Source organism: Hyperolius riggenbachi, chromosome 3 (assembly GCF_040937935.1).
Source record: "Hyperolius riggenbachi isolate aHypRig1 chromosome 3, aHypRig1.pri, whole genome shotgun sequence".
NCBI classification, from domain to species: Eukaryota; Metazoa; Chordata; class Amphibia; order Anura; family Hyperoliidae; genus Hyperolius; species Hyperolius riggenbachi.
Window position 1 is genome coordinate 313,130,288 of NC_090648.1, and position 25,052 is coordinate 313,155,339.

A 25,052-nucleotide genomic window follows, 5' to 3' on the forward strand; every position below is an offset into this window, starting at 1 on the left:
AAGCTGAAGTGGCTCATATCTGGTGAGCAATTAGTGAGGGGACGAGGGTGCACACGGGAGAGTGGCTTTTTTGGGGAGTCATGAGGCACACAGGCACTTACAGAAAACCTGAACTGAAAATTAAAAGTCAAAATAAACATACACAAGTCATACTTGCCTCCTGTGTAGTCTACTCCTCAATCTTTTTCCTCTCCTGCGTCCTGTTCGTTCACTGTGATCAATGGAATTCTCCGTCCTCCATTTTGAAAATGGCCATTACACCATAACAGCTTTCTGGTCAGCACACTGTTAAACTGTAACATCGCCCACTTGAGCCATAGGGAAACATGGACACATCAGTTCTCCTCTCAGCTGTAACTGACAGCTACTGATAAACAAAATGTTGTCAGAACTGGAAGGGATCATTGTCAGAAGGAAACGGAGAGCTTCTGAGAGGAACTGCTGGCAAGGTAACTATGTATTGTTCATTTGAAGTTACCTCGTGTTTATTTTAAATCATTTTACTCAGTACAGGTTCCCTTTAAGAGGTGTATTCACGGAAAAGGACAGTACTGAACGTTATTACCCTATGGAGTTTTTATATGCATTTCAGAGTCTGGAGAGTGCAGCAGTAACATTGAACTATAAGGGCCCGTTAGCACTAGCGCGAATCCGCATGCAGATAACGCATGCGGATTCGCATAGGCAATACAAGTGGATGGGACTGTTTCCACTTGTCAGTTTTCATTTGCGTTTTTCTGTGCAGGATTTTTCTGCACGGTAGACCCTGCAGAATTCGCCTGCGTGTGGAATGCAGGCAAATCGCAGGCAATGTATTTAATAGGGAAATCGCATGCGTTTTTTGCCTGCGGTTTTTCCCGCGATTTCGCGTGCAATTTCGCATTGAAAGTAATGTAAATTGACACAGGCAGTGACATGGTTAAAATCGCATATACCCTGCCTATGCGAAATCGCGGCAAAAACCGCATGCGGAATCGCATCCGCATGCGATTTTGTCAGCGGGGATATGCGGCGATTCCGCACCGCAATAGTGGAACCGGGCCCTTACATCTGACCATTGGATTCCCTGCAGCGATCCCGGGAAAGGGTGAAATTTTGACAGTATGAACCTTGTGGACTGTGGCGCAGTATTTGTATTTATTGGTATATAGCTACATTAGTAGCAGTAGGGTATTGTACAGTGTTAGCCATCAGTAAAAGCAAGAAGTTCTGATTTAAAAATTCTTGCTTATACCTACATTAATTTTGTAAAAGATGTTAAAAGTATTTTATTAGTTAATTCACTTCTTTTTGTGTAATAAATAATTGCAAAATATCCCACCTTGATTTGATGTACTGCATTTGTTTTACATCAGCATTAACAAAATAATTTTTAACAAGAAGCACAATACAATAGTTGTAATTCAGAGTAAAATAGAACAGCAGAGTTCCAACCCAAGCACCATGTGTGCGCGTCTCAGCTGGAGGAGGCGGAGCATGCACGGCTACAGGGAAGCTGGGGATTCCAACCTTCTTGCTCCGTTATGTTGCGTCAGCCGAACAACATAGCCGTAACTGAGCAGGAAGCTATCATGGGGCAGCTCTAGCCCCAGATAGTACCCCATTAGCGCGCTGCTGCCATAGAGAAGGTTGACTGAAGTGCAGCTCGCATTGTATATGCGCGTCGCAGCGTTATACCCGGCAACGTTTATTTTGCTACGTTCCCCGTGAATAGTACCGATATGTTTTTCCTAGGTTAGGCCGCCCGTGGTATGGAGGGCGCAATGCGCACTGGAGCGCTCTGTCTGACCATTGGCCCTGCAGGTATTGCATCACCCTTTGTGAGGAACATGGAGAATTAATCCACCACACAAAATGGAGGCGGAGGAAGGTGTAGGCGCGCTGAGGTGAGTGCTGTGCCCGCTGCGGCCTGGTGCGGGGAGGGGGCGGCAGCAACACGTGCTCAGCTTTGTCAGTGAGCTGAGCTGGGGAGGGTGGGATGGCCAGCTGTTATATATGTACACGGGGCCTCCTCCTGTAAGTCGTCACACAGGCCCACTGTGTAATGAGACCAGAGCCAGGACCACATATACCAGCTTGCTACTGCTACGCCGACGCCTTGAAGTTCACTAATCTGCTACAATGTACAGCAAAGGGAGGCTTCTGCAATGGATAGGTGGAAATAACGTGTGGACTTGACACAGTTTATGGCAATCAAATAATATTGGGGTTTGGAAATTATTTAGTATAAAGAAGCCAAGTAATAGAGCACATGCCCAGAGAATCCAATCATAATGCATTTTTCACTGCACAGTGAAACTTGACAGAACACTTAACTGCCTTTGCTTTGTTCCAGTTTTCCATGCATTAGGGCCAGTTTCCACGATACACAAATACACAGTGTTTCCTGTATGTGAGCTGGGTGGGGAAACGCTGCCACCACCTCAGGGCCTGTTTCCACTAGATGCGTTGCTATGCGGAAATCGCAACGCAAGGAAACTGCAACCAACTGACGTCAATGGAGTCGTTTCCATTGACCCGAATTTACCGGCGCGATGCTACGCGGGGGAAATTATGGATAGCATGGTGCAGTTTTCTGCATCACGCATCTGAGTCCCCATAGCCGCTGATGGGATGCCGCATCTAGCTGTACGGAAGACAACTGAAAGTACTTGTGGAGGGATGCGACAGTCGCCTCACATCTAAAACGCCAGTGGAAATGAGCCCTAAGCCATCCAAATCGCATGCTGGTGTGATTCTGGGTGGCATGCAGCATTTTTCATAGCATGCGTCTGATTTTCCTATAGCTATGCATGGCATAGCTATATCTATTTAGCTTTGCACTATGTCCCACTTGGAAATGGAAGTGGCACCCAATGGAAATAAGCCCTTACCCTTGATCAGATTAGGGCTCTGCTTATGTAGTAAAACTGTACAAGTACTGAATTAAACTGAAGAAAAAAGTTATATACGTAGCGGGAAGATCCTCCTTGACCCCACCACTGCAAGGACCCTCTTCTTGTGCCCATGCTTTCATTCCAGTAGGGAGATTGGTACTGGGCATGCACAAGTAAGGCCTGACCATGCCCAGTAGAATAAGGCTACTTGTGCATTGAGTTAAAGGTGTGCCCAGGCACCTTTAATCTGAGCATGCCTAGTATGGATCCGCTTGTACATTGTGGAATTACAACCATTAGAAGCATATTCGACAAGCTCTTGTTGAATATATTTAGAGGGATTTAGCACTGGAATGTTAGGTTTTTATACCCATTTTATTTCTCTTCTCAAAACCACCAGAAGTGTTTTTAAAGAAAAACAAAAAGATACTTAGTGGAAAGCCTGTGGATGGTCCAGAGGCTTCCTGGACAGCGCTGTGGAGTCAGTCGTTTTTGGGTACCTGGTGTGGGAGTAGATAGTTTCAATAAACTGAGGCGTCAAATGTTTTTTCTGTACCAGCTCCACAGCCCTGTTAGGCCTCGTTCAGACTATACGCGCTGCCGTGCGCATTTTGGCAGCGCGTATAGTGTGCGACACGCAAGAACGGTAGAAGGGCATAGACAGCCCTTCTACCGTTCCCATCATATGCACTGCGTGGCAGCGCGATTGCGCTATCGCGTACTGCTCGCATTTTTGTGAATCGCAGCGCAGATCCCATTCATTGTAATGAATGGGATCTGCAGCGCATAGGAGTGCGATTGGACGCATTGCGTTCCGATCACACAGCCATCTGCGCTAAATGATGTGAACGAGGCCTTAAAGAGAATCTGTATTGTTAAAATCGCACAAAAGTAAACATACCAGTGTGTTAAGGGACATCTCCTATTCCCCTCTGTCACAATTTCGCCGCTCCCCGCCGCATTAAAAGTAGTCAAACAGTTTTAAAAAGTTTGTTTATAAACAAACAAAATGGCCACCAAAACAGGAAGTAGGTTGATGTACAGTATGTCCACTCTTAGAAAATACATCCATACACAAGCAGGCTGTATACACCCTTCCTTTTGTATCTCAAGAGATCACTTGTGTGTTTACCTTCTGTCCCCTTCAGCTCTCATGCACTGAATACTAGTTACAGGCTGTGAGGCTGATCCTTTCTTCCTGTCTGTAATTCCTCTGTGTCAGCCCAGCTCCTTTCACAGCCTAACAGAGGAGGATTTTTATCCAGCTCTCTTCTATCACTGATAAGATAGCAGAGAATGCTGCTGGCTTATGTAAATAATGTAAATAACACACACACTGGAGTGTGCATAGAGGGGGAAGTGCATAACAGACCAGCATGGAAGAGTTGGCAGCCTTCCAAACACAGGCTGACAAGTCTGACAGGGGAAAGATCCATTGATTTATTACAGAGACAGTGATAGTACAAAGTGCTGTAGTAAGCCAGAGCACATTAGAATAGGTTTAGGAACTTGTAGGATGGTAGAAAAAACGTTGTAATTTTTGTTACGGAGTCTCTTTAAGAAATAGACTAGGAGTCAGAATCATTTTGGGTACCTGGAGTTGGTGGTTTTATAAACTAGGATGATTTTTGTACTGACTCCATAGCCCAGTTTCTAAATGCTCTTATGCTGGGCATACATGGGTCAATCCGGCGGCCGATTAGCCGCCGGATCGGTCCCCGCCGCGTGCCTGCTCGTCCCCGCCGGCGGTCCTTAGCCGCTTGATTTCCTGCCATTGTCGGCTGGCGGGAATCGAGCGTGCGCGGGTCGAGCGGCATGATCGGGCCAGCTGAATATTATCAGCTGGTCGAAACACGGTACAGGAACGTACCGTGTATCCCCATCATTACCCCTTATTTTTTCTTGAGTCTACAGAGAGCGACTTATTATTCCTGAGTGGGGAAAGGACAATATCCTCACCTGCATATACAGTGGTTGCCTGGTTTGTGAGTATATTTCTACTCATTTTAATTATATCAATTGCCTGAACGTACTACACTATATTGGGCTCTCGGTTCTTTCTTTTACATTACACCCCACCGTTCAGCAAAGGTTCTCTCTAAACGTACCAGTCCAATACGTTTCTTTTTGCTATGCTCCTGGCCTTGGCTGAGTGCATCTGGACTGGGCATGCACTCCTAAGGTCTGTGCAAGCCTGGTAGAAAGTATTACTTGTGCAGAGAAAAACAGCTGTTCACAAGTGGCTGTGCTCTACTGGGCATACCTATGTCTTGTGACTCTTTTAGACGTAAGACTGAACTGTGTGCTTGCTGAGCAGTTCCGCATCCTGTCTGCTGCCCGTCAGTGGAAATGAAATGTCAAGCGCTGCCACGTGGTGGTGTTACCCAGTGGCAGAGGACCGCACATGTCACATCTGAGAAGTTTCAACGGCACTAGTCTATTTTATGGGACGCAGCAGGAAATCCCATAGGGAAATTCAGCTAATGTGATTGGGTGGACAGCAACCTCTCAAACTGCTAGATTTGCAATTGGTTGAGTAAATTACGCCCACACTATTTGGCCAATCACAATGCTTTGTGCTGTAAGAGGGTACTGTGATTGGAGAGCTGTTCCCTATGAGGTTTCCTGCTGAGTACCCTAAAGTAGACTAGTCGCTGCTAGAGATGGGAAGTTCGGATCTTTTCAATGATCCGGATGATTCGAATCGGATCATTGAAAAGATCCGGATCTTTGATCCGAATCTCGGATCATTTTACAAGGGAAGCATTCGGGGGTTAAATGACTAGCAGGGCAGGAGAAGGAGAGGGGGGTGGACACACAGAGAAGGGGAGAAGATGGACAGAGGGCAATGAGTGGACAGAGAAGAGGAGGGACGAGCAGAGAGCATATATGTTTGCTTGCACACAATACCCACATGCTGCAATCATATGCTGTACATGTATTTCACCTACATGTTCATCTGTATACCTTGAATGGAAACGTCGCACAGTGAAAGAAAGCATTCCCCAAAGCATTCCCAGAAGATAAGTGCAGCTGTTTAGAGCAGTGCAGGAGGATCATATTGCCCTGCAATCACAGTGCCTGCAAAGTTACTGAGCTGTGCTGAGCTGAGCCAAAAGCTTCCAATGTGTTCACTGTGCACAACTACGGAACAGACAGCCTATAATCAGCAGCGCATTATAGCCAGTATGTGTGCTCTACACATATCTGGCAGTGGCACCCATGTCCCCTCTACCTGTCTCCCTGCAAGGCTGCCTCCCCTGAGTCCCCTCCAACAGAGCGATCCATCTCTGCTCTGCTTCCAGGACCCCGCTGCCCGCTGAGAGGAGGCATGTCGCTCCTGGCCCCGCCCCTTTTGCGATCCGAATCACTCATTTGGATGATTCGGATCAAAGATCCGAATCGTTCATGATCCAGACAACACTAGTCGCTGCTGCTGCGCTCAGATGTGACTATTGGGAGGGGGTCTGTCTTGCACTGGTACTGAGCGCTAACACGTGCCTGGTCAATGTAGGAGAGCAGCTAACAGGCGGTGAATTCACTCACTCATGCCCAGTCAGGATGCGTGGTCACAAGTGTGAAATGTTTAGCGTGACCCTTTGCTGGAATGGTGGGGTGTACATCCAGGAAGTCTGTGGACCATCCACTTTAGGTACTAACACATGCTAGTGTCCTTTGCCGATTTTTAACACAAGTTTCAACATAGATAGTATGCAGTCAGAAATCGAGTGGAGCTCCCTGTATATAAACCCTAAGGCTCCCTGCACACTGCATGCAATTCCGATTTGTTTTTTATTATCGTTTTTTACATCCGATTACGATTTTTAATCATTGCTGCATGCTGCGTTTTTTCCCTCCATTTTTCTGTTGATTGCATTCAGGGAAAATTGGAATTGCAAATCGGAATCGCAAAGCCCATTAATGGTACAGTTCGGCCAATCGTTTCTAATCGCAGCGTTAATGGATCAAACTATCGGTCGTGCCCATTAACGGAGGAATACCAGCTAACCAATCCGATCTGAAAAATGGCCCATCAATGGGCACGACTGATTGTTTCTGATTAATTAATGCAGCGATTGGAAACAATTGGCTGTGGAATTGTACCATTAATGGGCACTTTTAGATTGATTGCATAGCTGCCAGATGTTGCTATATGTAGAGATATGTAAGTATGGTCCATCCATCCATCCTGGGACTTGTAGAACCTTTGCAGCTACTGGAGACATGTAGAGTCAGAAGAAAGCATGCATTCACTACGGATGGCGGAGATTTCTCCGTATATGAGCAGTTACGCTTGGTTTCAGGACAGTCGGTGGCAGGGCAATTTCCCGGGCATCTGTGCCATCACAGGGATCAGGAGGGACATGTCCGGGCATCGCCGCGCTCTGATAGTAAAGTAGCATCTCCGGGACTCCGGCTGCTCTTGCAGCAGCTATGGGGTGGAACATTGCTGTCATGATGTATGCCGCTGACTAACATTTCCAGTAAGTTAACCTCGTGCTTGCCGGGCTCGGCTGATGTGTGTCAGGGTGAGTGGCTAGACTGGCTGGGCGTGCTGTCAGCGGCAGAGCCGGTATTGCTGAGTGGTGAGCACAGGTGGTGAGTCAGCGGATCATGCTCAGACATGCACCGCTGTGTGGCCTCTGGGAGCTAGCCCTGACATGTCTGTCTGCAGCTCTATTACGTGTTTATTAAAGGACGCCGAGCCTCTGCATCCAGCACTTTACAACCAGGGAGCCCAGCTCCTGCACCATAGCACTTTACATTCTATTTATTGTTATTCAAGGTAAATCTGCTTGTGCATAGCTGTCAGACTGTCTTGTCACTGATTGCCCCTGTGTTGTCTTGCTGACTGCATTTTGTGTTTGCTGTTTCACTACACAGTTTTCTTACTTTGGTTTACAGGCAAGCGTGCAATATGGACATATCTTCAGCAAATATAGATTGTTTAGACAGCTCTCCAGTCATGGTGTCTGACAAAGAAACACTGGTGAGTTATGCTGAAAATTGCATTATTAATGAGACTTTGTTTTTTTGTCAGGCATAAGGTGATTTCTTACAATACAACTGGTTAATATTTCAGGTTAAACCAAATCCACTTCTGTTGCATCTGTTAAAATCTGCTGGTGCCCAGAAGGATACCTTTACAATGAAGGAGGTGGGCAAGTGACATATTTGAATACAATCGTATGCTGCTCTACACTAAAGGTTGCCATACACTGGTCCGGTTTTTTTTTACTTCTAGCAGATTTGATCACTGTTCTCAAATCTCTCACTAATCTGTTCACCGCCACCTTTCTGACTGATTCACTTACAATTGGTTTTGGACAGGTTATCAGTCAGAAATCTGATCGGTAGGGACAGTAAATTTTGTACTGTTTTGTACTGTGTTGGATCTATGGGTTATTTTCCTTCAGATTTCTTTTGTCATCTGAGTCCCAGTGCTGCAGTGTGGGGAATTGATCAGTACTGAACAGATCACTAATTGATCACTTGTATAATTTGACTACTACTGACCAGTGCATGGCCACCTTGAGTTTGTGTTACCTATAACTTGTTATTTAATATATAGTTGATTGCATTGTCTCCATACTTGCGCTATAGGTTATTTACCATCTTGGTCAGTACATTATGGCCAAGCAGTTGTTTGACGAGAAGCAACAGCATATTGTCCACTGCTCTAATGATCCTCTGGGAGAACTATTTGGGGTACAGAACTTCTCTGTAAAAGAACCAAGGTAATATAAATCTATATGTAAATGTTACTTTGTGGGTTTTTTATTTTTCTCAATTTCCCTCTCCCTTATCTTTTTTTTTTTTTTTTTTCCCTCTGTCCCAGATTAGACTTTACCTTGTTTGGTGGTTCTTTAAAGAGATGCTGTAGTGACCACAAAATAAGTAATATAGGTGGCTTCAGGAAGATTGTTACATTCTGTGAGATCCTCTGCATCCTCATAATTCAGTTAGGTCTCCTCTGGTAATCTGCAGTACAAGCCAGAGCTGACTCTGACACCGTACCCATGCCAAGCTTCTCCCCTCAAGTGATGTAGATGTCACCCACCTCCTTCTCATGGGCTGTTGATCTATCCTTAAGGGGTGAGTGGGTCTTATGACACTCTGCAAGAGGAGGCTGTTACTGTATTCAGATCAGCTCTTTCTGACCTGCTAGATAGTCTTATATGAAATAATTTGCAGGAGGGAATATCCCCACAATAGTAATGAGGAGGAAGAGAGGGGAAAATAAACTTGGACCATAAGTACCCTTCATCCCCCTGCCTACAGCCACCTATAGTTTATTGTCTGTCATCACTACAGGGTCCCTTTTAAGGGCGTTTACTTTGAAGATAACCCTGTAATGCATTCATCTTGATGTAAACTGAGGCTTTCTGTCTAATAACGCTGTCATGTTTCTGATCATCACAAACCAGTCCCTTTTTAAAATTCACTGTTCTTCACAACTGATCGTTGACCTTGAAATATGCTTCCTTTGCTTATGTCTTTGCAAACTAGTTTTCTTGTCGCTCACTTTTTCTGTGCAGTCAGTCATGTGGTTTGGTGTCTTCTGTGGGCAGCAAGAAAAGTTGGTACTTATCCGTTAGCCGGGCGCATCCGGCAGGTGGCGCTGTTGATGTTAATTCCAATTATAATCACTTCACGTAAACCTGTGAATGTAAACGCCGGATGCGCCCGGCTTAACAGATCAAGCCGCCGGCTTGCTTCGTGTCTCGCTCTCCTCCCCCACTTGCCCTCTCTCCTATAGAACACTGGGGAGGGGACATGCGTGTCCCCCCCAGAGTCGTTCGTCGCAATGCCGCGACGAACGACTCTGGGGGGACACGCATGTCCCCTCCCCAAGGCTCATACGAGAGGAGGGCAAGAGGGGGAGGAGAGCGAGACACGAAGCAAGCCGGCGGCTTGATCTGTTAAACATAGAAATCAGACTGGGTCTCCACCTGGATTTAAGGCCCGTTGGCCACTTTTATTGTAGGTATCACAGTAAAAACACACAACGTTTCGACCTCAAGGGTCTTTTTCAAGTGCTTGAAAAAGACCCTTGAGGTCGGAACGTTGTGTGTTTTTACTGATACCTACAATAAAAGTGGCCAACGGGCCTTAGAAATCAGACTGGGTCTCCACCTGGATTTATGTTGGACTGTTGCTACACCCAATGTGGATGCGGGTGGTGACTGGTTGACTCCCTGGTGCGAATATTGAGCTGGGTTACACTTACAAGGTATTACGTATGGCTTGATCTGTTAAGCCGGGCGCATCCGGCGCTTACATTCACAGGTTTACGTGAAGTAATTATGATTGGAATTAACATCAACAGCGCCACCTGCTGGATGCGCCCGGCTAACGGATAAGTACCGAAAAGTTTGTTCTTTGGACTCCGTGAGGCGGATTTATCAAGGAACGTGCAAGGAAAAGTGAAGTTGTTGCACAGAGCAATCGGTCGCATTAATGATTTTGGCTACCCTCTGCACCTGGCTTGATCTATCAGCTTATGTGTGTGTGTGTGCATAGCATGCATGTGCATGGATACGTAAAGCTACACTAGACAACAAACTGCACCAAACAATATTAACTGAACATATGAAGAAATTTGGGCAGCTTAACTGGCTCAGCTGAAAGAGTCCGGCTCTTCTGCACATGCGCAGAAGAGCCGACTGTCGGGACTGAGACAGATTACCAGGGCCAATACCAGGTGAACTGAGGCACTTGGGAGGACGGCGAGGGACGCATCGGTGCTCATGGAGCTGGAGGAAGCCCCAGGTAAGGATAAAATCTTTTACTGTGCCCATCTCAGGTACGCTTTTTAAATTGCCAATTTACTCTCACTTAAGTGTGGTTATATTAACTTAAAATGAGGCTGTGATCAGTAATGTCATGTATTACTGATTTTGCCTTTGTTTTAAAATACATGTTTATCAGATATAGTAATGTGTTTAGAGAGTCAATTTAACCGTGTGGAAGAAATAGGATAACTTCGAAGCACTTTATTCAAGGAGAAATCCGCACAGACTTTAGTTTGTGCAGTACATATAGGCATGACAACCATACTTAAGTTGACATGCCTATTTCTTACAAAATGTAAAATAAATAATGCTAGTACTTTGTAAGTTACAATTAAACAGCAGCTGTATTATATATATATATATATATATATATATATATATATATATATATATATATATATATATATATATATATATATATATATATATATATATATATATATATCTGGCGTCCAAAGTGTATTCGCAGCAACTTTTATTAGGCGTGAAGTAGGCCTGAACGATTTTAGGAATAAATTGAATTGAGCGATTTCTGTCTGAAATTGCGATTTCGATTCACGATTTCCTTCAAATCAAGCTTTGTTCCCTTTCTTTACCTGTTTGTTCCTCCTCTGTCCCCCTGTCTCTCTTTGTGCCCCCTTTGCCTCTTTATGCCTTCTCTGTGTCCCTTTGTGCCCGCTCTGTCTGTGCCCCCTCTGTGTCTCTCTGTGCCTCCTCTGTCTCCCAAGCTGCATCAGTTCTGGACATAGCTTCCAGCACAAGTCCAGCGATGCCCTCTATCCACTTCGCCTCCTGCAGGCTCTAATGCATGGAATGCTTCCTGTATGTCATGCAACATACAGGAACCCAAAGTTTTGCCAAGCACAAGAGTCAGCAGTCGGTGATATAGGATGGACAGCGTTAGACTTGTGCGGAAGGTTTGTCCAACGCTGCGGTCCACATGCATCGGGACTTTGGGGAAGTTTGAAGCCACTTCTTCAAACTTCCCCATGTGGAAATGACGTGATCGCGATAATTGGCTCTTTGACGATTCCGAAATTGTGATCTTGGTGATCGCGATTTCGATTTATCTTTCAGGCCTAGCGTGAAGGGCGGTCAGCTGGAGGTGTTTGTTCATGATTTTTCTAAGAATGCCCTGAAAGACCTGAAACCCACATTAGGGCTGGTTCAGACGGACGTTTGTGCAGCGTCTACCGCCAGCGTTCGGGGCTTGGCGTTAAACGCTCCCATTCAGGTGAATGGGAGCGTTTGTACCAAGCTTTTACGCGGGTTTACACGAACGCGGCGTTCGGGTCCCGATTTTCCTTGGCGTTCAAGGAGCCCCTGGAAGCTACATGTAGCTTCCAGGGGCGGTTGACCGCGACGGGTAATGTCCCCCTAGGGGAAGAAAAAACGCGACCGCATCCGAACGCAACGCGAACGCTGCTGAAAGCCTGAACGCATCACGAACGCAACGCCAACGAACGCAACGCCTCCGAACGTCTGTCTGAACCAGCCCTTATTTTGATATGTAAACTGAAACTTTTTTGAATAAAGTTGCAGTTAGCTGTTAGCCTTTATTCCCTTCCAAGCTTGGCTGTGAGTGAAACAACCCCGCCCCCTCATATAACAGGCTGGTTTGGTACTAGGGATAACTGTGCTGGTAAACTACAAATTTGCTGAGAAATCCACTCTTTGCATACTTGAGTAACCCAGGTTTAAAGGCTTTCAGAATGCTCTGTGATCAAAGGGTATGCATATTCAGCCACTCCTGAGTACCTGCAATATATGGTAAATAATAGCATTGTAAAATGTTCGAAAAGATGTTTTATTTTAAAAAGGCTTTTGCAGTAAACAAGTTTCTGCCTTGCTAGGACAGGGAGCCTATGACTTTTAGAGAGAGTAAAAAGGCGGAAGGACTTATTTTTATGAAACGGTGAGGAAAGTCTTTTGAAACATCTGACTGACTACCAATGTTGCTGTGTTGGACAACAATCGTATCCAAAAATGTAGCCAAACGGCATAACGAGTGACCCATATCGGGCATTTTGTCCAATTCATCTGGCAGATCAACTCACAAAACTGTTGGACAGATGTCATGCAGTTAGCCAAGTGTGTAAAATGTAGTTTGAACGACATTGGTCTACTGAATGCAGACTTGTTGTGCATACTGTCATTCCCACTTGCAAGTGTGTTTTCATGAATTGATTGTTTGCAATATCAGTGTGCAGAAACAGCAAGTCTTATTCAACAACGTTGCCGCTAAAGTTGATTTTGCCGCATTAGTCGCATTTCTTCCACAACTTTTGTTGGGTGTTTTCGGACCTTTTAATCAGTGAGTTTGCTAGCTATCTTATCTATACATTAAAAAGTACCAAGTAGATTGAATGCATGAGAACTTCTACTTTTTGATACAAATAATCTAGTATGTAAAGAAATTCTTTGCACATAACTGGATTAACATTTTTCACTTCATTTATCTGCACTGCTCATCACTGCCTCCAAAATAAAGTGCTTATGTGGACACTGGGCGTCATAAGTAAAAATCCAGTCACATACTTACTCGCCCTGTACTGGGATTGTAATCCGGACAGGTAAGGCCCCGTTCATATTTTGCAATGCAAATCAGGATCACAATTGTATAGCAATTGTGATTTTTGCATTGCGGTGACTTTTCTCAATTGTGTTTTGCGATTCTCATTCCAGCGAATAAGAATCACAGCATAATCACCAGGAAAATGCTTCATGCAGCATGTTTGCAATCGTCGGAAATCAAAAATGCACTGCAATCGCTGCAGTGTGAGTAATCCCATAGGATTACTTCTGCAGCAGTGCTTTGCTGATTGCCATCGTGGGGGAAAAGTGCCAGACTGTGAATGAGGCCTAATTGTTTTTTATACGCCATCTGTTTATAGTCAGCTGTAGCTGTCCCTGCAATTCCCTTCATGGCCACAAACAAAATCTAGCATGGTAAATTATTTTGGTGGCTTTAGCTTGATCATGAGAATATTCGAATAGCGACTTTTAGAATCTGCATAACTGTAATTTTGACTTTTTTTTTTTAAATTTATTTATTTTATTTTATTTTTTTTTTGCTGTGTTTTTACCCATAGGCGGCTGTATGCGATGATTTCAAAAAATCTGGTAGCTGCTGATTCACAAGGCAAGTTATTGAAAAAAAACCTGACTTCTCTTCTAGGTAATTTAAGAACATTAGGTAAACTGAGCAGTGTGAGCACTCACATAAAGATACAGTTTCCTAGGTAAATCATATCTGAGGTATTTATGTTTCTCGGCTTAAAGGTGTATAAGCCAAGGTTAGGAAATGCAGAGGTTGGTGTAAGGCATAGGTGAATGAGCCGTGTTCCATGTGGCAGAAAATAACGAATTTTTCAGACTGTAATGCACTTTTTCTACCCAAAAGGGGGAGGGGGGGAGAAGTCAGTGCATCTTGTGGTCCAAATAATAGAATGTGGACCAGCGCCAGGTGTCCTATCACACACGTACATGCTTCCCCACACGTACATGCTTCTGTGGTCACCAAACACAATGCCCCCTGCCGCCGGCTGCTCCTTTAACAGTCTTAATACTTGGGCCAGTGGTTTAGGGAGGCTCACTCACCTTCTGTCCCGGGAGTGGTGGCTGATCGTGTGTGCGGAAGTAGCCACACGTAGAGAGCCATCCTTCCGATGCCCTGCGGTCAATCGGGGGGGGGGGGGGGCGGTTTGCAAGCCGCTGCTTGTTTTGTAACTAGCAGGTCCATGGCTCCATCATTGGGGCCAATTCCTTCACTAGCTCATTAGGGGTGACCTATCAGATGTCTGCTGGCAGCCTTCCTTAAACAACAAAGGAACGACGCCCACTATTGGCAGCTCCCCACTTTAGTTGGCCGCAGGGCGTCTAAAGGGTGGCCCAAGTATTGAGATGATTAAAAGAGCAGCTGGTGCATTGAATCGCTGCACCTGCTTTGCCCTTACTCCCAGCGTCACTGTCCTGGGGCTCAACCTCTGCCCCACTGGCTATTAGGTGATGGCTGGTGCGAGGTATAGTACACAAAAGAGGACGGGGGGGGGGGCAGAGGGGGACATAATAATGGGGGAGAAGATCCACAAGATGCCCCTGCACCATCGACACACCAGGATACATATTTTTTTTTCCCCTCTAGGTTTTGCCCTCTAAATCTAGGTGCATCTTATGGTCAGGAGCTGCTTGTTGGCTGAAAATATGGTAGTCATTGTGACTTGTCTATGGATGCTGTGTCTAGTCAGAACTGTCTTGCAGATGCTGCTGCCGGTCATTTGCAATAGACCTGCAAAGGGAGTAACTTTGGTCGACTATTATTATTATCCCAGTGATTGAAAGCTCTCATTGTCTATGGCACTGTTGCTAGCAATAGTTGCTCCTAGAAAAGTCTTAAGTCACAAATGTAGCAGGGCCTTAAATACAGAATCAAATGCACTACTTGGGCATGTGTGTATCTTCATGTGTTATAGTCCAACTATATATTATAACCCTGCTTGGAGTTCTTGCACAGAGACACACTTTCTTTAGAACCTGGTAAGGATTAGGCAATTGATACGGAGAAGTTCGGTTAAATACAGAAACCCAGATGGCTAATAATAAAACTGACTACCAGTATTATTTAACACAGCCTGCACATTTTGTTTTGGTAATTCTTTTGAAAGTTTATGTAGTGCCAAGTATTTATAATAAGTACTGTGTGTATTAAATATAAGTTGAAACAAATCTAAATAAGCAATGTACTATTAACGCATGGTGCTTGTGGAATTGCAGTGATGGCTGTGTGGGTGGGATTGCAGTGATGGCTGTGTGGGTGGGATTGCAGTGATGGCTGTGTGGGTGGGATTGCAGTGATGGCTGTGTGGGTGGGATTGCAGTGATGGCTGTGTGGGTGGGATTGCAGTGATGGCTGTGTGGGTGGGATTGCAGTGATGGCTGTGTGGGTGGGATTGCAGTGATGGCTGTGTGGGTGGGATTGCAGTGATGGCTGTGTGGGTGGGATTGCAGTGATGGCTGTGTGGGTGGGATTGCAGTGATGGCTGTGTGGGTGGGATTGCAGTGATGGCTGTGTGGGTGGGATTGCAGTGGTGGCTGTGTGGGTGGGATTGCAGTGGTGGCTGTGTGTGGTGCGGGTGGAATTGCAGTGATGGCTGTGCGGGTGGAATTGCAGTGATGGCTGTGTGTGTGTGGTGCGGGTGGAATTGCAGTGATGGCTGTGTGTGTGGTGCGGGTGGAATTGCAGTGATGGCTGTGTGTGTGGTGCGGGTGGAATTGCAGTGATGGCTGTGTGTGTGGTGCGGGTGGAATTGCAGGGATGGCTGTGTGTGGTGCGGGTGGAATTGCAGGGATGGCTGTGTGTGTGGCGCGGCTGGAATTGCAGTGATGGCTGTGTGTGGTGCTGGTGGAATTGCAGTGATGGCTGTGTGTGTGGTGTGGGTGGAATTGCAGTGATGGCTGTGTGCGCTGCGGGTGGAATTGCAGTGATGGCTGTGTGTGGTGCTGGTGGAATTGCAGTGATGGCTGTGTGTGTGGTGCGGGTGGAATTGCAGTGATGGCTGTGTGTGTGGTGCTGGTGGAATTGCAGTGATGGCTGTGTGTGTGGTGCGGGTGGAATTGCAGTGATGGCTGTGTGTGTGGTGCGGGTGGAATTGCAGTGATGGCTGTGTGTGTGTGGTGCGGGTGGAATTGCAGTGATGGCTGTATGTGTGGTGCTGGTGGAATTGCAGTGATGGCTGTGTGTGTGGTGCGGGTGGAATTGCAGTGATGGCTGTGTGTGTGGTGCGGGTGGAATTGCAGTGATGGCTGTGTGTGTGGTGCGGGTGGAATTGCAGTGATGGCTGTGTGTGTGGTGCGGGTGGAATTGCAGTGATGGCTGTGTGTGTGGTGCGGGTGGAATTGCAGTGATGGCTGTGTGTGTGGTGCGGGTGGAATTGCAGTGATGGCTGTGTGTGTGGTGCGGGTGGAATTGCAGTGATGGCTGTGTGTGTGGTGCGGGTGGAATTGCAGTGATGGCTGTGTGTGTGGTGCTGGTGGAATTGCAGTGATGGCTGTGTGTGTGGTGCGGGTGGAATTGCAGTGATGGCTGTGTGTGTGGTGCGGGTGGAATTGCAGTGATGGCTGTGTGTGTGTGGTGCGGGTGGAATTGCAGTGATGGCTGTATGTGTGGTGCTGGTGGAATTGCAGTGATGGCTGTGTGTGTGGTGCGGGTGGAATTGCAGTGATGGCTGTGTGTGTGGTGCGGGTGGAATTGCAGTGATGGCTGTGTGTGTGGTGCGGGTGGAATTGCAGTGATGGCTGTGTGTGTGGTGCGGGTGGAATTGCAGTGATGGCTGTGTGTGTGGTGCGGGTGGAATTGCAGTGATGGCTGTGTGTGTGGTGCGGGTGGAATTGCAGTGATGGCTGTGTGTGTGGTGCGGGTGGAATTGCAGTGATGGCTGTGTGTGTGGTGCGGCTGGAATTGCAGTGATGGCTGTGTGTGTGGTGCGGGTGGAATTGCAGTGATGGCTGTGTGTATGCTGCGGGTGGAATTGCAGTGATGGCTGTGTGTGTGCTGCGGGTGGAATTGCAGTGATGGCTGTGTGTGTGGTGCTGCTGGAATTGCAGGGATGGCTGTGTGTGGTGCGGGTGGAATTGCAGTGATGGCTGTGTGTGGTGCTGGTGGAATTGCAGTGATGGCTGTGCGGGTGGAATTGAAGTGATGGCTGTGTGTGTGGTGCGGGTGGAATTGCAGTGATGGCTGTGTGTGGTGCTGGTGGAATTGCAGTGATGGCTGTGCGGGTGGAATTGCAGTGATGGCTGTGTGTGTGGTGCGGGTGGAATTGCAGTGATGGCTGTGTGTGTGGTGCGGGTGGAATTGCAGTGATGGCTGTGTGTGTGGTGCGGGTGGAATTGCAGTGATGGCTGTGTGTGTGGTGCTGCTGGAATTGCAGTGATGCCTGTGTGTGTGTGGTGCGGGTGGAATTGCAGTGATGGCTGTGTGTGTGGTGCGGGTGGAATTGCAGTGATGGCTGTGTGTGTGGTGCGGGTGGAATTGCAGTGATGGCTGTGTGTGTGGTGCGGGTGGAATTGCAGTGATGGCTGTGTGTGGTGCGGGTGGAATTGCAGGGATGGCTGTGTGTGGTGCTGCTGGAATTGCAGGGATGGCTGTGTGTGGTGCGGGTGGAATTGCAGTGATGGCTGTGTGTGGTGCTGGTGGAATTGCCGTGATGGCTGTGCGGGTGGAATTGAAGTGATGGCTATGTGTGTGGTGCGGGTGGAATTGCAGTGATGGCTGTGTGTGGTGCTGGTGGAATTGCAGTGATGGCTGTGTGGGTGGAATTGCAGTGATGGCTGTGTGTGTGGTGCGGGTGGAATTGCAGTGATGGCTGTGTGTGTGGTGCGGGTGGAATTGCAGTGATGGCTGTGTGTGTGGTGCGGGTGGAATTGCAGTGATGGCTGTGTGTGTGGTGCGGGTGGAATTGCAGTGATGGCTGTGTGTGTGCTGCGGGTGGAATTGCAGTGATGGCTGTGTGTGTGTGGTGCAGGTGGAATTGCAGTGATGGCTGTGTGTGGTGCGGGTGGAATTGCAGGGATGGCTGTGTGTGGTGCTGCTGGAATTGCAGTGATGGCTGTGTGCGCTGCGGGTGGAATTGCAGGGATGGCTGTGTGTGGTGCGGCTGGAATTGCAGTGATGGCTGTGTGTGTGGTGCGGGTGGAATTGCAGTGATGGCTGTGTGTGGTGCGGCTGGAATTGCAGTGATGGCTGTGTGTGTGGTGCGGGTGGAATTGCAGGGATGGCTGTGTGTGGTGCGGGTGGAATTGCAGTGATGGCTGTGTGTGGTGCTGGTGGAATTGCCGTGATGGCTGTGCGGGTGGAATTGAAGTGATGGCTGTGTGTGTGGTGCGGGTGGAATTGCAGGGATGGCTGTGTGTGGTGCGGCTGGAATTGCAGTGATGGCTGTGTGTGTGGTGCGGGTGGAATTGCAGTGATGGCTGTGTGTGTGCTGCGGGTGGAATTGCAGTGATGGCTGTGTGTGTGTGGTGCAGGTGGAATTGCAGTGATGGCTGTGTGTGGTGCGGGTGGAATTGCAGGGATGGCTGTGTGTGGTGCGGCTGGAATTGCAGTGATGGCTGTGTGCGCTGCGGGTGGAATTGCAGGGATGGCTGTGTGTGGTGCGGCTGGAATTGCAGTGATGGCTGTGTGTAGTGCGGGTGACTTGTAAAACTCTTTGTGTAGGATTTATCATTTTTTGGAAATAGATCATTCATTGAACAACATGTTAACCACTTTTTTATTTTTTTTCCCCCTTCAGAATCATTAGGAGAGGCATTGTATGAGAAAGACAAGCATACCTATTCATCACACCAGAGCCCTGAACAGGTAGGAATTTGTATGGACGTTTTCAACATTCACACCCTTCCTCCACTGCTTTATTAATAAGTTAAATAGAACATTATCAGTGAAAAAACACATTCCAAATAGCTGTTTGCAACCCGAAATGTCTATAATGTTATTTTTTTTTTTTTCTTTTATTTTTTTTTTTTTGCTATTAACACCTCTCTATGAAAAAGTCAGCCGCCCTCATCTGTGCTCTATATTCCACTCTCTGCTTTGGTGTTGATTGTTTGCTTTTTTCTTCTTTTTTTTTTTTGTTTACTTTGCCATTACAAAACGACTAGGCAGCTTAGGAGAGAGCAGAGAACTCTATTGAGAAAATAATTCTGGGAATGATCTTATAGTATATAAAACTAGGTACAGCAGGTTACACATTCAGAGGTGAATCTAAATACCATGGCTTTGGTTTAATGAGGCTGGAGACATAAGTAGTTATCCATGCCTGCACTGGACTTTAAAAGTGTCTGCTATGAATGTACAGTTCTCCCTGTATGTTTTAAAGCTAAGTGGATTCATTTATGATTCTGACAGGTGTGTTGGTTTAAAAAAAATAAAAAGGCCTGATTACAAATGGGTTCAGAAAAATTATGGTTTTGTAGACAGCAAATACCTTTACACAAAGGGCAGACTGGTGAATACTATACAAAAGGCATTGGGGTAGACGCACTATGTAGAGACAGATGTGGAAGGCACGTGGACTTGTGCAGAAGGCACAGATTATCATTTACATGACCATAAACTGGGCAAAACAATAAGACAATAAGAGGCCACTTTAATTCCTTTCCTACCCTTCCACCAAACAATATTGTAGTTTGCAAGAACATCTTTTTGTTTTAATCGTTGTTAATCTAAGCTGTTCGAAGGGATACATAGCTTTTTAAAGTCCTGATGGATTTTCGTAACGGATTTAACCCCTAATAGAACATAGCGATTATACATGCCTGAATTCACAGGCACCCACACCTCTATGGTAATGTGTAGAGCTTTTCTTCAATTATCTGTATAGGCTGTGTGGTCTGTGGAGGCTTTTACTGCAGCTCTATGTACTGGACTGTAATTGCATTATTAATTCACTAACATTATAGCAATCATTTCTATGGTTTGATATGGCCCATTTGATGGTTGCAGAATCTTCACATGTAACGGTTCCTCCTGAGTCCAGGCCAGGTTTGCAGGCTCTCTTATGTTCTTTAATGACCATCAGTTCTTTTTATACGGTTTCCTAGTTGAACTTGTTCGTCCATTAACTCGGCTTCTCTTTAATAGGGTACAGCTTATGATCTGCAAGAAAAATTGACTCCAGACTCTGCATCATCCCCAAAGAAGGACCACGGTGAATCTGGTAAGACATTCTCCATTTCTGATGTGTTCCTTTGGGGTCAGTTGGTTCCTAGCATTCCCTACAAAGCTGTGGCACATGGATGACCATGTTGTGGTGATTTGGTGCTGTCCATATCAATGTAGCTACTAACATTTTAATAGTTTGTGATACATTGCACAGTAAAAATTGATCTATACAGACTGTATTCTAGATGACTACAGCTAGCTCAGTGAGTTGAGTTGCAATTAGCAGTAACTGCAAGCAGTGATTTAGCTACAGAGACATTAGCCCCAGTGCACATTTTACCCTAACTGCCCCCAGAACTGTGCTTCCTTCCCCCACAGAACCTGTTTTCTAGGGATAGCTACAGTAGATGCCTGAATACAGAGTGGGCAGATGATTATAAGACTAAATTAACAGTTGGTGTGCTACCTGTAAAAGCAGAAACAAAATAGTTGCGCATCACATTATCCGTGCATTGCGTAGCATACAGTCAGTGAAAAGTATGCTTCACTGTTAATGTGCGTAGTAATGTACTGCGTTGGGCTACCACACGACGTTGCACAGCACCAGCCGCACTGTGACTGCATAGGTGCTGCATTACAATTGCACTGCAACACCCCACTGTGAATATAGCCAAGGGCTCAAACCCACTAGCAGCCTAAGCGCTAGCGATTTGAAAAGCTCTTGCTAATGCAATGCTATGGGGGATTTTTATAAAATCATATCCCTCAAGTGGGATCACATCCATAGCATTACATTAGCAAGAGCTTTTCAAATTCACAAACTCTTAGTAACATACTGCTAGTGGGTTCCAGGCCTAAATTTTCGTTTCCACTAGAAGCCCTTCAAGCTCATTTTGAAGCTGCACCTTTTTTACTGATCGCAAGAACACTCATGAAGCTGTGATGTGAGATCCAGGTCATGTAGATGGTCATGTAGATTTGGGCTAAAAATTGGAGCTGAATTTTGCTTCTGTAGGGAGAGGCAGAATTGCCTGTTAAATGATAAATCACAGGTATCAATAATTAGCCTTTAGAATCCTATTAGTCCTGTGCAAGTTCCTGTTCAGCCCAAGAGAGAGAATGTTCAGTGCAGAGTGAGGCCCAGTGCACACCGGGCGGATCCGCCGGCCAAATCCGCCTGAAAATCTGCGTAGCTAATGTATCTCTATGGGCTGGTGCACACCGGCGGTTTGAGCTTTTTACCAAGCCGCAAATGTGCCTCTTGCTGCACGTTTGCGGTTTGCTAAAAACCTCAAACCGCCGGTGTGCACCAGCCCATAGAGATACATTAGCCACGCGGATGTGGCCGGCGGATCTCATACAAAATCCGCTCGGTGTGCACCCAGCAAATATCGGCTCTCTGCTCCCAAAACCGCTAGCGTTTTGACGATCTGCTAGCGGTTTTGGTGTGCACTGGGCCTAAGAAAAACTGCATAGTCAAATCTTTCATTATAATTGTCACTATTTGTCACCCATGTGCCAGACCTCCAAAAGAATGCTTTGGCATTGTATAAACTGTATTTTGTATTTTTTTTTATTTTTTTACTTTGCTTAGAAGCAAGCTCTTCAAATGATCAACCAACAGACCATCAAAGAAAGCGTCATAAATCAGACAGTATTTCTTTAACCTTTGATGAAAGCCTTTCGTGGTGGGTGATAAGTGGCTTACAGTGTGATAAAAATAACAGTGATTCAACAGACACCTCTTCTAATGCTGTAAGTAAGGTTATTGGCTAAGAACAAGTTTGTGCGAGAGACTTGTAATTTTTTCAGTAAGGGGTGTCTGGCGACAGTGTGCATTGAGAGCATTGTGGCTTCTATGGGAGTGCTGGGACAAGAGGTGTGCCTATATCTGTTCTGATGTTTTTGAGCTAGTCTGTACATTCTGGTGTGCTTTGATTGCAAGTAGATTGTGTTCATAAGGAAGATAAGAATTATAATCGTTTTATCTTGAATGTGTCTTTAAGATGCAGCACTTTTGTTTTGGTACTGTCTGTGTGATTGTTCATAAGAAATGTGTGGTCCATATAGAAGTTTATGAAAGTTTGGCCTGGATTATGTGATTACCCACCGGTTTGAGCATGGTACTGTATATATTAATTCTGTGTACAAATTACGATAGAAATTAATTCTACTTGCATAAACACTTTCCCTTTTAAGAGCCCTTGTGAAAGAGATTTATTTATTTTTCTTAATTGTGTCACAACTTTACGAAACTTTTGAGAATATGGCCCTCTGTGTCCCACTCTACAGTTAAGGAGGAAACAGTGGTGTGCCGTTACTGGCGGAAATTGACTAGGGCAAGTTTTTCAAATTTTCTGCTTACATGAAGAGGAGATCCTCCTTTTTTAAACCGCATTAGTTCATTTCAGAGGGGAACAAATTCCAAACAGATTTCAGAACTGGACCCGTATGCAATTCTCTTTTTCACCTGAGTTTTCTCCTGGGTGATATTTTTTAAACTTGTCAATAAAATGCCTTTTAAGCCCCCAGAAGGCAAGAAAATGCTCAAAATAATTTTGATAGTGCGTACCAATTTTTTGGTGCTTTTTAAGTTGAAAAGTACTGGAAAGTTATTTAAAATCAAAGATTAAAAATGTATCTCCTAGGAGAAAACTCCAGTGAAAAAGAGAATTGCATATGGCCCCAGGATTCTAGAGAAGTGGAGCTGCAGGAAATCCTGTATGCGGTAGTGCTAAGTTGTGACTAGGATAGATGAGATGAAGATCATCATTAGTCGAGTGCAGGTTGTTTGTTGGATGGCATCTGAAGATCAATGTAGCAATGCATTGGAGAGCACTTTGTAGGCAAGAATAAGCCTCAACTGTATACTTTGATAGGAAAAGAGAGGAGGAAAGGACATAAAGTGGAAAAGGATAAAAAAGAGCAATGTTAAAGCAAAACTTTGAGGCACAAAATCAATTCTTTATTTTTATCTGGTAAACCAGTAATAAGGATGCTAACCAGACAATCTAAAAGTTAAAAATCGCTCTTACTTCTCCTTAAAGGGAAGGTTTAAGCAAAATAGAGTTTCACTTACCTGGGGCTTCTACCAGCCCCATGCAGCCATCCTGTGCCCTCGTAGTCACTCACTGCTGCTCCAGTCCCCCGCTGGCAGCTTGCCGACCTCGGAGGTCGGCAGGCCGCATTGCGTACGTTTTTACTCATTCCCTCTAGTGCAGGAACATTAACACATACATTTTTACGCATTACTGGTTCAATGCGTAAAAATTTACGCATTGAAACTCATTTTTTTTATTTTGCTTGAACTTCCCCTTTAAAAGATAATTCCCCAGTTTCCCTGGCTCTTATTTGGTATATCTGCCGCACAAAGGAAGTTGCAAGGCATGCTGGGGTTTTTTTTCCTTTACTTTTTCCCTCAGACATAACTAATGCAGCCTGATTGGCTGAAGCCTATTCCCCTCCTGTTTTCCCTTCCCACACCTCTCTTCCTCTCTGGCAAATATTTTTCATGCTGAGACAATGCACTTACAGCTGCAGAGCTGGGTGGGAGAGTATGAAGACTGGGAGGAGGGCGGGCAATGACACACAACGTAAAGGAGGAAATGTCAGGATTGGCTTCAAGATGGACAGAATCAAAATGAAAAATCCTAAGGATTTTTTTTCCCCCCTCTATAGAAAAATCACTAAAATCAAAATGTGGACAGTGCAATACATATGTTATGTAAATAGAGCAAGTATTTCTCTACTGATATAGATCTGTTCCCTACTGACAGAATGTTTGTTTTGGCCATACACAAGTTTTATGACCCCTATAATTGGTTATTGGGGAGGATTCGCTGCAGGTGTCTTCAGCAAAAATGGTAGTTCACACTAAATCTAGTGCCAGTCCTCTTCCCAAAGCCGACCAACAGACATGCAGAACGGACCTCATGCTTTCCTGTGGGAAAGCAGGGACCCAGTCGCACCTGCCTTTTGCCACCATGTCCAGATTTCTCCACTGCGTTAACTTTCCATAACATGCAGCACACACCGCATTGCCTGGTACACACAGACAAAGATCGAATTTTGTGCATGGATGCAGATCAGCATTCTGGAAATGATTGAATAATGGGAAATTTCTAGTCAATCTTATGGAAAAATTGCATGGTGTGTACCAGGCCTTATGACTGCTTTTATTTTATTTTTTTAAAGTCCTAATCTAAATCCTTTGTGAAAGGATACATTGGTTAGTAATGTGATTTTTTTGCTGCCCTCATTGACAACCATGCATTAAAAGTTATCCTAGAGTGAAAGTAAAATGAGATTAATAGTTGTATCTAAAGGCCTAATCCTGAACAGGCCTTTTCTGAAATCCAATATTTGTATTTATTCTAATTTTGTATTTTAAAAAAAATCTAGTGTCCCTATTCAATTAATGTCCAGGAGATACATTATGACATCATATCTACTGAAAACATACTAAAAAGTATGTTAAAGTAATATCAAACTTATTTTAAACATTTTCTTGCATGCAGGTGGATTAAAAGATGTTCTATTGAGGTGGTGTGTAAACGTCTCCTGTGAGAGAAAAGATAATTGAATAGGGGGCCATGGTTTGAAGACTGTATTATGCCACTGCAGTTGTTGCACTTTGTTTATTCAGAAGCAGAATAATGACCTATTGCACTGTCATATCTGTTCCCTGCTGACAGAATTATTGTTTTGGCCATACACAAG

At 45.3% G+C, this 25,052-nt stretch overlaps 1 protein-coding gene across 3 annotated transcripts in view; it reads left to right on the forward strand.

Annotated features, from left to right (window-relative positions):
- Positions 1-1,490: 1,490 nt before the first annotated feature.
- Positions 1,491-25,052, forward strand: part of MDM2 (MDM2 proto-oncogene) — a 52,704-nt gene continuing 29,142 nt past the window's right edge. The window contains exons 1-8 of one of the 3 annotated variants that reach the window (XM_068276700.1): positions 1,491-1,886; positions 7,782-7,866; positions 7,960-8,034; positions 8,481-8,614; positions 13,765-13,814; positions 18,964-19,031; positions 20,313-20,388; positions 21,928-22,088. In XM_068276700.1, coding sequence (XP_068132801.1) covers positions 1,855-1,886; positions 7,782-7,866; positions 7,960-8,034; positions 8,481-8,614; positions 13,765-13,814; positions 18,964-19,031; positions 20,313-20,388; positions 21,928-22,088 — 681 coding nt within the window. In that variant the 5' untranslated portion in view covers positions 1,491-1,854. Of the gene's footprint in view, positions 1,887-7,173; positions 7,663-7,781; positions 7,867-7,959; positions 8,035-8,480; positions 8,615-13,764; positions 13,815-18,963; positions 19,032-20,312; positions 20,389-21,927; positions 22,089-25,052 lie in introns of those variants that run through there. The other 2 variants (XM_068276699.1, XM_068276698.1) reach the window with 2 other exon arrangements.